This window comes from Kryptolebias marmoratus, linkage group LG7, assembly GCF_001649575.2.
Source record: "Kryptolebias marmoratus isolate JLee-2015 linkage group LG7, ASM164957v2, whole genome shotgun sequence".
Lineage (NCBI taxonomy): Eukaryota > Metazoa > Chordata > Actinopteri > Cyprinodontiformes > Rivulidae > Kryptolebias > Kryptolebias marmoratus.
Window position 1 is genome coordinate 13,608,754 of NC_051436.1, and position 16,881 is coordinate 13,625,634.

A 16,881-nucleotide genomic window follows, 5' to 3' on the forward strand; every position below is an offset into this window, starting at 1 on the left:
ATATATATATATATATATATATATATATATATATATATATATATATATATATATATATATATTATTGTGTATATCCATCCATCTTCTACCGCATATCTGTGGTCAGGCTGCGGAAGCAACAGGTCCAGGAGAGAAACCCAGTCCTCCATCTCCCCAGGGACCCTCTCCAGCTCCTCCTGGGGGATCCCAAGGCGTTCCCAGGCCAGAGAGGATACATAATCCCTCCAGCGCGTTCTGGGCAGCCCCAAGGTCTCCTCCCCAGTGGGACATGTCCGTAAAACCTTCAAAGGGAGGCGTCTGCTATTGTGTATGAAAAGAGCTTAATTACTGCTTGAGCTCAAGTGTAGGATTACAAATTAAAGCGGCAAAAACTACACAGACAGACAAAAAAAAGTATCAGATTATTAAAGAAAATGGTAAAAGAAACAACCAAAATAAAACAAGGCCATAACTGAAAGCACAAAAGGATGTTGAATAGTTCCATTAACAACCTTCTGTTTTTTTGTTGTGTGTAATGCATAATGTCCATCCATCCATCCATCCATCCATCCATCCATCCATCCATCCATCCATCCATCCATCCATCCATCCGTCCATCCATCCATTCTTTTGTTCATTATTTTTCCCTTATCTCCCGTCACTAAGGCAACAGGTCCAGGAGGGAAGCCCAGACATCCCTTTTCCCCAGCAACACTCTCCATCTCTTCCTAGGAGATCCCAAGGCATTTTCAGGCCAGGGGGCATATTTAATTTCTCTAGTGAGTTCTGGGTTTTCCCTAGATGTTCCTTCCAGTGGGACATACCCAGAAAACCTCCAGTGGAATCCATCTTTCATTTAATCCTGCATCACTTGTGAACAAAACTCCCAGATACTTTGAGCTCCTCTGCCGATAGCAGATAGCTTTTAAAGGCAGTCCTAGATCTCCATACCTCCACAGCAACCCCCACCCTCCCATAACCTCAGGGGGACACAATTGTAAGCCTTCTCCATGTCCACTAATTTATAGTGTGCAATGTATGTAAATAACAAACAATTTGTAATGTATTGCAAGGTTACACTTTCTTAAAATCCCTAGGTTGTATTGATGTTTGTATGACACATTTTATTGCTGCTGATTAGTCCCACAAATGATTTATCATTCCCCGTAGGTCGTGAACGTTTGTCAGGGATATTGGGGGTGAGTGCTGAGCAGGCGAGTCAGTTCCAGGACAGCTTCCTGCAGACCTACAGAGAAGTCCAGACCTTCATTCAGAGGACCATCCAGCAGAGCCACAAACAAGGTTTGTGTGTGTTCACATTGGGTTTACGCGAAGGGTATCGATTACGTACATGGCAATGAAACAGTTTTGGAGAAAATTGGTCACAGTCAGAACACAGAGATTATGATCAGGAAGAAAATAACATAAACTTGTGAAACCAAGAAGTTGATGCATGACCTACTAAACATCATCATGTCGCCACAACAATCACGGACAACTACATGTCCACGTCTCTACGGGTCCGGATCCTGACACCTGTAACATTCAACATGCACTTTGAATTTCATATCCTGAACACCATCAGCTCTTTTGATTTTGTGTTTGGCTGAGGAATTAAGAGGATGTGCTTGCATTAGCAGGAATGAGACAAACTGCTATGGGTCAATACTTGAAGGTGGTTCACGAGGAGGGGGTTGGATCGGAGGGGTTTTATGGTTCAGAGGGGACTTTCTATTTATGCTCGTACTGAACTGCCAACGCAGCACACCTTAGATTTGCACATGCTCACACAAAATAGTGTAAAGTCTGCACTTTAACCCTCATTGAAAGCGGGTTGTGAGCCAGATTTGGACAGAAAGAAGGATGATGTCACAATGCACCAAAAAAAAAAAAAAACTCGAAAACTGTTTGAGTTAAAACCTCAGCCTAAAAAGCCAAACACTGAAACATCTAAGTTAATCATATCTGCTCTGTATTGATTTTGGACATGCCAATAAAAGCATAAATGAGTCGCATTATTAAATCCAGATGAAACTGAAGGTAAAACAAATCATCACCTGCTGCTTTTCATGCCAGAGTTTTCAACTAAGAGCATCTTGTGTTGAGAAATGACAGATAAAGCTGTTTTGATTAAACCTTTTAAATAATGTTATGTACCATCTCTCTCAATGTAGTGAGGTCTCATGTGATACGTTGATGCTCTGAGTAAGTGTTGAGGATGACTTTCACCTATTACGATATCAGAGTTTAGCTCAGTATCAGTAAAACCACTTGAGTTGTAGCCATGTTTGTCTTGGCTAAGGTCGATTAGCTGCCATCTTGAATATAGGTTGAGTCCAAAAGTTAATCAGTTACAGAAGTACATCCAGTGATTACTTTCTAAAATTAAAAAAAAAATTAGTTGTGCAGTGGTTCATAAGATATTTAGGTAACAGGCAGACAGGGTTGACTTCAACAGTTTTAAGCAAAATCGTGACATGACTTGTAGCGCTCAGAGTATGTGATGGGGCTGACTCTCAGCTGCTACCTCATCAAATTTTAGCTAAATATCCGTAAAACTGTTAGCGCCGTTTTTGTGTTTGCTAAGGTCAGTTGACTGTGGCGGCCATTCAGTTGTTGATGTACATTTGGTGATTATGATCTAAAGGTTTGATTAAAATTTGTCTTCTGGTTTATGAGAAGTTTTGCCAACAGGCTGACACACGCACACATACACACACATACACAGGATATACACAGGTAAAATCATTATCTCCCACCTTTTAGGAGTTTGGAAAGTTACAGTGTATAACAGTTTTTGCCTTAGATACTTTTTCAGGCTGTTGCTGCTTAAAAAAGCAGCTTTAGTCATTTTGTCCTCCGGGCGATGGATATTTTTCATGCAAGATGCAGCTGAAAACGCCTTCACAGACAGGTGCTGCATCACCCAGAGCAACCTGTCACCAGTGACACACCCCAGCCGCCTGCTCGTCACATCTCGTTTCCCCGGGGGCCAGCCTCCTAATCGATGTGCTGTAATAAAATGCTGCGAACAGATCAAAGAGGTCTCCTCCCTCTCAGGGGTGAAGGTGGTGATTCAAACTCATCGTCATGGTGATACGGTCTCATCAGAAACTGTGCTGTGCGAGGCTTATCTGCGTCCCCGAGTCGCTTTCATCCTTCCATATTCTTGTCCTGACATGTCTCTTCCTTTCGCTCGTTTTGGTGATATCACTATTTTTATATCTTTTTTTTTCCTCAGTTTCCCTCTCTCCTCAGCAGAAATTAAAATAAGTGAGTCCTCTCTGATCTGTGATGGCTGTCTCACAGACGGGGCAGGGAATAAAACATGCTGGGTTTTTTTTTGCCCATTCTTTTTTCTAATACAGCAATTTTTTGTATAAGAATGGATGATGACAAGGTGAGCAGAGATGAGGTGAACAGTGCAGGGTCAGCTACTGTCATATTTACTGAAAGTGAATTTTATAGCGTCAGAATGTGGATGAGGCAGCAGAGAGAAAAGAACAGAAAAGAAAGGCCAAAACTGTTTCACTTGGCAACATTTAGCGCTGAGTAGAGTGTAAACTTTACTCGGTGCTCATTGCCTTTTAAAATGATATGCTGTAAAGCCATTGGGTCTGTGCTGTGGCTCTTTCATTCAGGCTTTTAAAAAGAATGTCATTCCATTACTTTTAAAAGAAATGCCAAAGATGAAGAGGAGATTGTTTTCTTAGTTCTACCATAAAGGAAGCATAAAGATGAAAATCAATAAAATCCTTTAAACGTTGCAGCAGGTGTCTTCAAATACTCTACAGCAGTAACACTTAACCACTCCACCTCTGATGCTCGGTGAAACTGCTGCTACATAAGTGATTTTAGATGCTATACTTCACCTTTAAACACATACAGACAGTAGAACTGTCAACTACTATCTTTATCCAAATACAGAGATTATGTGTTGGCCGTTTAATTTTGCAGGTGCTTACCTTCAATAGTAAGAGTATTTTTAATAGCTGTGAGGGCAGCTATTGTAGCCAAAAGTTTTAATTTAAATAATTTATTTTTATCCAAATTAAGTCTATTATAAAAATAATTTGCATTGCTTCTTTTTAATTTTGCATTTTTTCAGTTTTTTATTAAAGTGCTTTTAACATTAAAGTGCCTGGCAGAATGTTGTGTAATAGACTGAGACTATAGTAAATAGTCAACAGATAATTTATAAAGACTGTAGTTTGGTTTTAGTGTTTTTTTCCCCCACATTGTATAAATGAGTGACTAACAAAAGAAGCTAAAAACAAGAGACAGTCTTCACAACAACGTGGTTCTGCTTTGGGGAGACAAAAGAGAGAGAAGTTGCCTCTTGGGTGTGAAAAACACACACATTCCAGTCTGGTTCAATGCCGTACCTGTGTAAAGACTGAAACACTGTTTGTGTGATGGGTTATCACCGACACAATGCTCGTGGCATGGCACTGTCTTCAGGCTTTCACAACAAAGGTCACATTCCTGCTGAAAAGGTCACATGTTCGAGTCACAGGTCAGCTCAGGTTTAGCTCATAGTTAGCACTACTGAGGGATTTAGCTGCAAATCCTGCTCCATTGTCCTGTTAGTGGAATGTAGTGGTCATTCGTGTTTTTGTGTGTTTGCATACCTGCGGATGATAATGTGTGTGTCCATATATTGTGAGCATTACATAGCTGGTCATTCTTGTGTGTTTTTGTAACAGATGGGAATGTGTATCACTGTTATACTGTTCAGACACCAGGGTTTGCATTGCACACTGTGTTTGTGTGCTGGTATCATCCCTATCTAATGTTCTATCAACAAATGACTTTTAACAAAGCAGTTCTTTTTAAATCACACTCTTACTCGCTCAGCATGAGGGAGACCCAAAGCAAAATATGTCTCATTATAGACAATTAAACACCAAACTTCAGTTCAGAAAACTGATCAAAGAAATCCTTTTAAAGTCTTGAACTTTTATAGCTAAGATTGTCCTTAGTTTTGGATAACCTCTTGTGTTTACCATTTTATTACATACAGTATAAAATCTTTGAAAAAAATATGTTGTAACAAAAACAGTGTATAATAACATATTACATGTGACTTATGACTAGGATTGATATTATAAATATGGTGTATTTCGGTTTAGGATATGTGCTGTCTGTCATGGGTCGTCGCCGGAACCTCCCCAACATCAGCTCCCCGGACTGGGCCGTCCGCATGCAGGCTGAAAGGCAGGCCGTCAACTTTGTTGTCCAGGGTAGGATCGCTGACACTTTTAGCGCTGATTGGAATTACCTGCTCCCCTTAACTGTTAGCAAACAGTTATTTTTTGTATTTTCATACATGTAAGCAAAAGGTAAAACACAAACTGTACCAAAGATATAATAATTGGTGTAAGTCATGAGGTTTGACCACCTCTGAGCACTTTTTCGTAGCCATCTAAAAACCTGTTTTTGCTGGTAATTCCTGGCAGAAGTTCTTTCAGAACAGATGAGCTAATGGCTAGTCTGAGCAGGACCAGTTCCCAAGGGGATTTCTGCTGGCTTAAAACATCTCCAATCCTAAAGATGTCATAAAGATTTATGAAAGGGTTTGTGCAGCTGATGTTTTATAAACCTTTTTAACTATAGACATGTTTATAGACTGAGTCGACTGTAGTCTGTTACCTGTAATGGTGAACATGAAACTCCATCCATCTATTTTCTTTACCCGCTTCTCCATTCCGGGTCGCGGGGAGCTGGGGTCTGTCTCCAGTAGTCACTGCGCAAGAGGCGGGGGACACCCTGGACCGGTCGCACGTCCATCACAGGGCCACATAGAGACAAACAACCATTCACACTCTCACTCACACCTAGGGACAATTTAAGAGTGACCAATGAACCTAACATCCATGTTTTTGGTCTGTGGGACACATGAAGCTCGTGTTGTAAAATGAAATGTATTGAGCTCAACCTGGCAGAGAAACTCTTTGATAGAAAAACCAAAGCTTTCGTAGTGGCTCAAGCAAATGTTATATTTTTGATCTTTATACCACATTACCTTTCTGTCAGATAGTTACTTTAGTTGGTTACACCTAACATGTTAGATTAGCAACATAAGTTTCACTGGTAACAGACCAACTCAGTCTTCTGGGTAAAAATAACATCTAATATAAAAACTGACAGCCGTGTAAAGGCTTATAAAACTGTGTTTGCAAGAATCGCTATGAAAATTCTTGAATCTGGATTTGTTTGACGGCAACAATCTGCTTTGGTTCTGACCCCAGTCTGACTAGCCATTAGCTCATCTCCCTCTGAGTAAAACATCTGGCTGATTGTTAAAACTGCTGCAGGGAAGATATTGATTACTGATACAGTCATAATAAATTACTTTAAGAGATTCAAACTGTCCCTTTAAATCAATTGCAGGGAAACCTGAGCGCAGCATGGAGGGGACTTCTCCTTCTTCCCTCTTTGTAACACAAGCATGTCAGAAACAAAAGAACAAAACAATCTGAAGTTCAAAAAGACTCAAAAGCAAATGGTTTTCTAAAAGCGAGTCCACTCTTTTAGAACCTTTAGATCTGTAGCCGTATCCTCCTTGGCCTGCAGGGCTCAGTGGGATTTTTGCAGCAAAAGGAATAAAACAACCAGATCAGGTTGTTCAAGGTCATCCTAAAGCTTTTAGCATGAGCTGTATTGTCTGATCTTTTGTCTTAAATCCACACCACTCTTTGCAGATTTACTGTAATTTGTTTTCTCTCTTTAAAGGAGGCTTATCATTCAATTATAGAACTTCTTGGCAACATCAAAAGCTAAAATCTAAATTTTTTATTGAATTTAATTTGACTTTTTTTTCTGACATTTGTGACATTTTGTAACAGATCGGCTGTCGTTATCATTGTGATGTTTTTCATGATACAAAAAAGTCACAATTTCTGTGCCTACAGTTCAGAATTACCAGCTTTTGCGCTGCAGGTCTAATAGTGTTACTTTGTGTGCCTAATCAGGATTTTTTGTTTAAATTTATAATGACTGTTTTAATCAAACAAAGTTGTGTATTTTTCAATCAAAACAATCTGTAAATAAAAACGTGTGTTTTTATTTGTTCAGAGTTTTGGGGTTTTATTTTGCACATGATGTATTTTATGACCCTGAACGTGTTCTTCCACGTGTGTTTGTGTGTGTTTTGTGTATGAGTGCAGGTTCAGCTGCTGATCTCTGTAAGACGGCCATGATCACGATCTTTAACCTGGTCTCCTCCTCTGGCTCTCTCTCTCCCAGGTACACTACATGTCGCGCCACAGCTTTAAACGAATATGCAAATATATCAGCCGTTATACAACACGCCTTGTCACATCATCTCTCTTGAAGTCTACTTTGGCCAAACAGAGTTTTTTTGTGTGTTTATGAAGATGAGCTGACAGTTTGTCTCTCCCAAACACATGAAGCAATGCTCACTGGTTTACCGGCCAAATGAATTTGTTGATATGAGAAACGCCTCCCAAATCACTGCTGCAGCCAAACACTCAGCTAGAGTAAACACACTTGAAGCAAGAGCCAATTATTTCAGAGTTGGGAGAGAAATGTGCAAAGTGAACACGACTGTACTGGAGCACCGTGGTCCATTGATGAACAGAAACAGTTATACACTTTTATTAGAGCTTGTTTAGCTGTAGGATGCAAGCAGTGTTTCATGTGTTTCTGAATGTTTGTGTGTTACTGCAGGCTTCTAGCACAACTCCATGATGAGCTTCTTTATGAAGTGCAGGACTCCCAGGTGGAGCAGTTTGCAGGTAAATTCATTTCACCCATAAAAACACACAAACATACTGTACATTGGCCAACATGAGTCAAAAATCTATTAAAAACTGTAAAATTACCCTTTGTGTGCTGGAAAACCACATCTGTTTAGGAAATATTTGTGATTTATATGAAATAATTAAATTGAACTGAATACCTTTTAGGTGTTGCAGAATATATAATTAAAGAACTATCTACTAATAAAACTAAAATGCGAGATTAAGATGGCAGATAGAGAAGCAGAGTTATTTTTCCTGTCAGGGAGATGTTGGAGTCTGGAATATCTTCCTGCAGCAAGGTTTCTGTGAAACATAAACTGCATTTAACCATTGTCTAGCTTGTCATTGTCACCTTTTTATCCTCATTTATTCCATTATTTCATTTCAATAAATAAATATTACATTCCTCATGATGCCAAAGAAAGAAAAAAAAACTGTCAACAAATTATCTTCCATTATCTTTGTTTTGGTCATGACTAAAATGAAGAATCTATTTCGATGAAGCAATGACCTGAAGATGGAACAGCTGAAAGACAAAGAAGAAAACTCAGTACGTTTGTTTGTGCTTTTATTGTGAAGGATTGGAGGAAGTTCTGTGAGTTTGGCTGCTGTGATTATTGTTGCTGCAGGGGATATTAAAGTTCACACCTCAGATTGAGCCAAGAAAAGGCTTTGTGTTGTTTACACAGTAAACGTGCCCCCATAATCATCGGCTACTATACGAATAAAAAACAGATCAACTCCAGCAGAGGGGTTCACTTCCTCAAGTTTGACTTTATTCTTGAAACATCGACTCTAAGCTTGACCTTGCTGGGAAAACCGAAACAATTCTTTCTCCTCGGTGACTCTTATGCACCGTTGTTTTTGTCTCTACACGTGTGTGCAGCTCTGGTGAGGAGCATCATGGAGTCCCTGCAGCACATCGATCATCTAGGAGTTCACCTTAAAGTGAGTGAAGGGAAAGAACACTGCAGCTGATTTAGTTCAGTACCTGAACATATACATGGTTTGTTGTCCTTATTCGCCAGTCGGTGCCTTTTTTAGTTGCCATGACACCAAGAGGATCAGAAATAAACACAATTGGAGCTAACTGGGGTCATTCAGAGAGAACAGAGGAGGAGCAGAGAGTATTTGTGACCTTTAGTTAAAATGTGAAAGTTTTTCCAGTAGAGGAACCTTTGCAAAATGCTTTGTCACTAGTTCTGTGATCGTACCTCTGCTGTCTAAGAGTGTAGACGATAAAAGGATAAAGAATCAGTGCTAGTTACTGTGCCTTACATGCCCACGTGTGTTCTGAACCACTCATCCCTTTTGTTTCCTTCTGTGTTTCCCAGGTGCCCCTGAAGGTGGCAGTCTCTTGTGGCAAGTCTTGGGGATCCATGTCTGAGCTTCACTTCCCTCCTCTGCCTCCTCCTTCACCCTGAGACCATCTTCCTCCCTCTCCACCACCATCACTATTTATCAAATCTGCCTCTTTCTCACTGTCATCATTTCCCCCCTCCCCTCTCTTCCTCATTCTACCCTCTCTTGGTCTCTTGTCCCATTTCTCCCTCATGTAACCAATATATCTTTTTCTCTCTTCACTTGTCCTGCATCCACATTGCTATGGAAACCAGGCAGCTGCAGCTCCCACTTCTTGCTTCCACTCCATCTGTATCCGGGGGCAACCGCAGGAGCTAGAAACTGGATTGGACCAGTTTCTCTCTCTCTCTCTCTCTCTCTCTACCCTTTATTTCATTTTCTTTCTTCGTCCTGTAAAAAAAAAAAAAGATTCCTTGTTGTCCTCCTCCCTTTCTCCTCCATTTTCACACCATCTCATTAGGACCAAAAATGTTTTCTCTGCCTCGTTGCCAAGGTGAAAAGAGGGCCTGATTTTTATTGGTTCGTAAAATTAGTTGGTAGATGTTAGTTGAGCTTCTGATGCCTGAGAAAAGAAACGTTGTTTTTGCTTTTAATACTTGGTTCATGCTGAATAAAGCTGGTTTGCATTTATTTCTGCTGGTTCCAGTCTTCACTCTCCTCAAACCACACATTCACCCTGAATTAACTTCTTGAGCTGAGCTGAATGCAGCATTTTAGCGCTCTGAAAGCCCATCCTCGAAACTACCAATATAAGTTAGTTAATGAACTTGTGACCCACTAATGGCTGGTTAATGACAGACATGCTGTATAGGGGGAAAAAAAATCAGGCATTCAATAAATGCCATAAAACTTTGATATTTTCAGTTTGTGTTAAACTTCACCTTTTGTTGAAAGCTTTTACGCAATTTAAAGCAGATGATCTCATTTTGCTCATCTGTGAGCATCAATTTCTTTGCACTTTCCGACACATCTTTTATCTGCTCCCCTGGCTCCAGCCCACTCACCCTTTTGTATTGTATCACACACACACATTCCACAAATGCTCACACACACACACACACACAGACATTCACTGGCTTCCTGGCACACTGACCGAATTTCTTATGTCTGGCAGCCACACTAAACCTCATTTTGCCCCTTTGTATGGCCGTCCAATTAGAATCTATTTAAGATTAGAAAATTCATCTGGCAAATGATTCTTCCGAGTTTAACAAAACCTTTTTTTTTAAATGTCACCTAATGCTTCTTGCTAATTGTTGTAGGCGTCATGGGAATATGGGTGTGATGTATTAGATCCACAAACAAATGTGTTTTATTTAAATGTTTATAATCTCTTGAACGTGCCCTCACTTTTCTACCTCTCTTCATTTCCAGGCCTGACCAGAACTTTTCTCACCGCATCAGTTTGAGCGCCTCAGAGCTAAAGCAACAAATAGTTATGGAAATCCACCCCGCCATTCTTTCATTGTTCGGCGGTTGGAGAGTCCAACCCCACCCGCCGCTCTTTTCAAAGAGGGGGGGGGGGAGCAGGCGCGAGACTGGTATGTGCAAGTGGGCACTCTGTGCTCGTGGAGTAGGGGGCGTTCAAAGTTGTAAAAAATGTGAACTAAATACTAAAATGTAAAATTTATTGGCTGCCAGCATCTTTTGCTCCACATTCAGCTTTAGCTTTGTTCCGTATCGACAGTTTGAATCCTTTGAGATGCTGAGTTATTGTCTCAGAGACTTTTGCCAAATTAAAATTCTAAAAGAAGCACACATCCACTGCAACATGTTCGCGTTACTGTGATGTTCTAAAATGATAGGGTCTTTGTCATCAACAGGAGCTGCTGTCTGAGAGTACGTCTAAAGAGTCAGTTGTCAAGGGCAACGGTGTGAGCATCCCCCTGCAGCCTCAAGATTTGTAAGTAGACCCTGCAGCCTCTGTCCTCATGGCTTCAATTATCACTATTATAGAGTTTATTCTGAGTGCCCCTTTTTCTCTTTTTTCTTCGGTTGTATGGATAAAAAACACACACACTTCACTGTTGCAGCATGTAAAAGCTTAATGCATTGTCCTTTTAATCGATCCAATATATGTACATCCATGTTTCAGTCATCATAATGCAAGAAATCCCATCTTTACATCTATACAGTGTTCCAGTTGTCGGTATAAAAGAAAGGGCAAAACATCACATTAATAATAGTAAACCTGGTGTCAAAATACATCACTTCCTCCAAAGGAATGACACAAAGGGAACTAGAGGCTAATGGATCTGTTGCCATTGTAGTCTCGCTGAGGTTCAGGCAGACTGGTCAAGTCGTTTGTGCCTACGTAAGCTCCCCTGGAATCAGTAAATCGCTACATCATGCTTGGTTTTAGACAAGTGAACTGAATCCTGCATCCACACCGTTTCTGATTTTGACTCAGCTTTGCTCAGTTCCATTTGCTTCCCCTTCTGTAATCACTCAAAGTGGACCCCGACCACTATTTACTCTTCGCCCTACTTCACAAGATTAGTCCCCCTGCGCTCAAATTTCTCATTAAACTTAAAAGCATCAGTTACAAAGTTCCCTCGGTAGCCTTTTGACTTCCTTCCCCCTTTAGTTTCTCCAGCCATCATCTATCAGTCCCTGCTTCCAGTCTCGTCTACTGGTTGACCAGCCTGCCTCCCCTCAGCGCAGCTGTACGTCTGTCTCCTGCTGTGCTTTGTGCGGCTTGGTTTCCTTGGCAACAGACAACAGCCATGACAGCGCTCCGGGGCAGAGAGTGTCTTTGCATTACAGCAGCATGAGAGCTTCAGGCTAACAGAACCCGCTTTGACTCTGGTCTTTAGAGGAGTTCAAGCAGACAGGCAAGCGGGGACAGGTTCAGTCTGAACGCACTGATGTTGGACATGATGCTGACTCTTAAAGTGTCTGCTGTTACTCAATATGGGATGATTTTCATGTAGTGCAGATTAGGCCCAAATCCTATTTCCCAGCATCATCCCTGCCCCTTGGCTTTTAGGTAAAAGTCTCAAAAAAAACAGTAAAAAGTTTTGTGGCGACATGGGACGCCCCTTCAGGAAGTCAATATGCCTCAAGTTGTTGCCAGTTTCTGTTAGGTGAACAAACGCAGCATCAATCTGCCCATATCTGCTGTTAAACTAGAGACTTCTCATATAACATTATTTTTATGCTTGTTAGGGAAGAGCAAGAATACCAAACATTTTGGGTTAGTTTACACTAAACTAGGCATTACAATGTTTGTTGAACAGAAACATGACATTTATGCTATTTTTAGGCTTGTCAAGGATAACTGACAATGATACTAAACGTATACATCAAGCTAAACTTTACATCAGTTTTTGTACTAGTGAAAATATATTTTAACTGCAAAAATACCTGTATCTGGGAGGATTTTCTAAAAATTTTAGATTTTTAAGTGCAAGAAAGCCTAAAAAAAGCATCAATATGCAAAACATAGAGGGGCAGAGGTACAAGATAAATTGGAAGGGGTGAAATTGGATTCGGTCTATGACACCTGCACTACAGAAAATATTTGTTTGTTTTATATATATATATATATATATATATATATATATATATGTATGTGTGTTTGTTTTAGATTAGTTTTCACAGTTACAAACGGAGCCCCAAAAAAATAAAAAATGACCCCAAGGTGCTATTTACAGTCAAACATATTTTACAGCTTTACAGTTCCTAACTTGAAGATTGAGATAAATACTTCAGTCAGACATCAGTCATGTTTATGGATGTTTACTCTGAACTGAAGGGTTGCAGTCGTGCTGTCAGAAGTAAATTGTTAGTTCTCGTCAGGTTAATTAAGCAGAAGTTTTTGCAGCTGAATTAAAGCTACATTTAAGAGAGTTCCAGCAGAAAACACTTTCTGAGTGGCTGTACAATTTTTTTATTCCGCCTATTTGCTTGAACTGCTCATTTTTTAGCATCTTTTCTCCCCTTTTTGTCATTTCTTATTGACTTATGTAGTATTTAGATGTTCACATGTGTACTTCAGCTTTGAGATTTAAAAAAAAAATCATTTTTTAAAGTAAAAGAAATCCAAAAAGAGAAACGTTTCACAAACTCCCCTCCAGGCTTTGATATAATGAGTCATAATTACGAACACTCAGGTGGCCTCACTGCTTCTAGTTGGTGCAGAATGATTGATTTAATATCAATGCAGCAACTCGTGTTTTTAATAAAATCTTTGCAGATAGCTTTTCAGTACTTTGTTGTTTTGTCTGGTTGTACTTATTGCTTGTTTAGATGGCACATGGGCAGGATTTCCTCTCCAAACAAATTACCAAGGGATAAAAAAAAAGTCTGGTTCAACTAAACATATCTAAAAGGATTAAAAATGCAGCAGTTACTGTCACCTTTGGCAAAGTTCCACCTTCAAAAAACAGCCGTGGGTCGCAGCATAAATCGTACTCTGTGGCATCGCTTGCTGTATATATGCTTAGGATGCATACAGGAGAACGCGAAACATTCTTAATCTTCATAGGAGATGTAAGAAAAGAAAAACAAACTACCAGTTCTGTACAGCGACAGCGAAACAAGACACAGTTGTGCTACAAGTGCTTTTGCGTTCTTGGGACTTGGGGCTTCAGTCCAGCATGAGTCCGTCTGTCTTTGTGTTTCACGAGAGAAAATGAGAGTCCGCGCTGTTCAGCTCTGTTGCTGCTGACCTCGTCCTCCTCGTCCAACCCCCCACTCTCTGTTAACCTCCACATTCCTCCCTCCTTCCTCCTCCCTGATAGGTGGAATGCTCAATCATTTTCTGAGACAAAACCAAACCCCGTCAGGATCTGTTCAGACCAGCAAAGTCGACAGGTCACACGAAACAGTACGTTAACAGTTGCTATTTACAGTTGCACAGAATGTCGAACCACGAATGCAGCAGCTGAGGCAAATAATACTAATTTTAACCTTGTCCCACAGTTAATTTCATTCATTTAGTTAAAAAAAAAACAACAAAAAGGAAAGATTTAAACTGAAATGTTGGCAGTTCCCATTCATGCCTGTGAGTGTTTGCCCTCACACCATCAAAGTAACACAGCGCACCCTCAGGGGCTGAACATTGTGCATCAAGATGCTTCTTTTCCCCGCTAATAACTGAACTGAAGGAGCATGGTTTTTATAAGTGCTGATATTCCCTATGTTTGGTTTTTTTTTCAAAAAGTCTCACACTGAGCTGTAGCTGTAGCACCCTCGGTTTGTGCCTCTCTTGGTGATCATTCCCTGGTATTTAAAGCACTTGAAACAAAAAGAGACCTTCCCAACAGAGACACGCTCAAACCTCAGCCACAAATGAAGCGCACTTAAACTCAAACAAGTCGCAGGAACTCAAACGGAAAAAAAAAAAAATGGTGAGATTGTTTGTTTGGATTGTACATCAGCAGGAAATTTGAAAAGAGCAGAGAGTCACTAAATGTACAGCAGACGTTTTCAGATGTTGATATTTAGTATAATTCACTACGTTCTAACATTAAATATACAAGACCAGTCTTAAAAGGAGGTAAGACTTCACAGGGGGGTCAGCATTCACGTGAAGTAGAAAACATACACTTCCCGGTTTAGAAATAAATGCATCGTGGTCAGTGCACTTCATCTTTACGATTCAAATTGGCCTTTTAACTAGTGTAAGCCATGCAGTCAGTCCAACGAGATATTTTGACTCCAGCGTTTGATTCTAGTGCATAAAGTCTTGGCAAAGGCTTGTTGAATCGCATGACCTGTCTTCGTAACATGGGACGGTGACTTCTCCCAAAATATGCGAAAGGGCTTTTAGATCTTCATCGGGATAAAAACCGATAAAACCAGCAGCAGAAATGGCTCACAACCGACAGACTGTACATCCCACCACAAGATTAGAAAAAGTCCTCCCGTCCTCGTCCAAGTTTAACACTGTCTCTACAAAGAAATCTTAACTATCAGCACCACTAACGACTTACTTTACCTCCAACTTGGTTTGTTAGGATAGAAATATAGTATCAAATTGTAGATGTTTCTCCAAAAGTGTCACAAAACAGGCTCTTATTTTGACCCTCCAGAGTAGATGCATCAGGGTGACTTTTCAGAGATATGTTTCTTTTTATTTGTTTACTCTACAAAATGATCTAAAAACTGTACTGTTTGATGCTTTTAGGGTTTTATAAATTGTGTTTTATTTGTGTATTAGGATAAAGAAATCTTGGATTGGCTCAACAGCTAAAATCCCATCAGTTAATAAGCCTCATCTGGGACAGTTTTATTTGATGTTGCTGAAAAAAGAAAAGTTTCAAAGGAAAAAAAACCCAAAAACACAACAATATGAGACTTGACAGATAGTAAGTAAGTCAAAATCTAACTAAAGTCATTTTTTTAATCCATTCCTGGTATCATATTTGTAAACAAAGTACTGTACAATACTAAATTAGATACAAATGTAAACAAGCATGTACTAAGATACTTAAGGGCACCGACCGGAGATACAGCTTTGACCTTTTCTCACCTGCTGCATTAATATTTGTAATGGCACGCAGGATTTCGATGTACATATTAATGCGCCAAATACTTTTGGAAACACAGAAGCCAAGAGAGTTTTGTCCTAATATTGACGCAATTAAATCATTATGTTGTGATATATATTTGGCTGTTTCAACCTAGAAAAAAGGTTCATTTTCTCATGATAACTAAAAATGATTTTAGAATCGCAGTAGAACAAAACGGGGCACATCATCCGAGATCAGGGCCGTCGTGCTGGCAGCTGTTTGAAGCTGATCATCAGCCACCGGTCAACACGTTTCTGTTTAAGATCACCCCTCGTATTTGCGTCATTATCGCCTCGTTATCTCGTAATAAAATCAGCTTGGTGATCTAGAGATAGCAGAACAATCGTCTCAAGATCTTGAGGAAATCAGTCGCAGGTGTGACTGTCCTCAGCTTCCGTACTGAAAAGATTTAAACCCGCAATGAGTTACGAAATGCTGGTCTACCGGAAGAAGAGCCGCGGTGCTTCCAGTCCTTCAAACGAGACAAACAGAATTACTAAGTGGTGACTTAAATCCAAACAAAACAAGGCTTTTAGATATAACTCAAAAACAATGTTTGGCTGCTTAGTAAAGATTTTTCAAACTTGTTTGTGGCTGGTATTGACCTCACACCTCTCTGTTGATCACAAATAAGTAAGATAAATTGAAGTAGCGTAAACGTATAAAAGAAAAAGTTACATTTTTTTATTATAATTTAATCACGGTAAGAGTTCCTCCCTTTTAAAGTTTTATTTGCATTCAAAGACACGTTTCATGCAAATATTACAATTTTGCTTCTTTTTTTTTTTGAAAGAAACGTTTATTTTGTTCATCTTTTAAAGAAGCTTTTTTTCTTTAAATATATTTATATTATATATAGTGTATATATGTTTGTTTTTTGTTTTTTTTTCTACGCATTTCCAGGGCAGGCACCGTACACACTATGGGTACATGTCACTCTTGCATTGCTGTTTGCATTGTACAGTTGGTTGGCTGGCAGGCATAATATCATCCAGGCGGCACTGCGGTTGGTGCGTGTATTTTATGTCTGCACCAACTCTTTGCACGCGCGCGCGCACACACACACACACACACGCACGCGCTCAGGTTTGTCTCTCAAAGTCCTCGTCATCGCGCCCATGCACACACAACCAAACACGATGTGCAACCTGGCACCAGTCTGTGTCTCCGCTACAGAGGCCTCTAGAATCGAAACAGGGTCCCGGACTGGTCCAGCAAGCTTTAAATAGAGGACTTAAAGCTGTGCAACAAGGCTC

General features: G+C 40.0%; 1 protein-coding gene across 1 annotated transcript in view; it reads left to right on the forward strand.

The window, feature by feature from the left end:
- The window catches only part of poln (polymerase (DNA directed) nu), a 48,363-nt gene extending 38,545 nt beyond the window's left edge, over nucleotides 1-9,818 (forward strand). Inside the window, exons 17-22 of the mRNA XM_017433169.3 lie at nucleotides 1,150-1,281; nucleotides 5,112-5,222; nucleotides 7,149-7,227; nucleotides 7,672-7,739; nucleotides 8,632-8,693; nucleotides 9,080-9,818. Coding sequence (XP_017288658.2) covers nucleotides 1,150-1,281; nucleotides 5,112-5,222; nucleotides 7,149-7,227; nucleotides 7,672-7,739; nucleotides 8,632-8,693; nucleotides 9,080-9,169 — 542 coding nt within the window. The 3' untranslated portion in view covers nucleotides 9,170-9,818. The remainder of the gene's footprint in view (nucleotides 1-1,149; nucleotides 1,282-5,111; nucleotides 5,223-7,148; nucleotides 7,228-7,671; nucleotides 7,740-8,631; nucleotides 8,694-9,079) is intronic.
- Nucleotides 9,819-16,881: the final 7,063 nt, after the last annotated feature.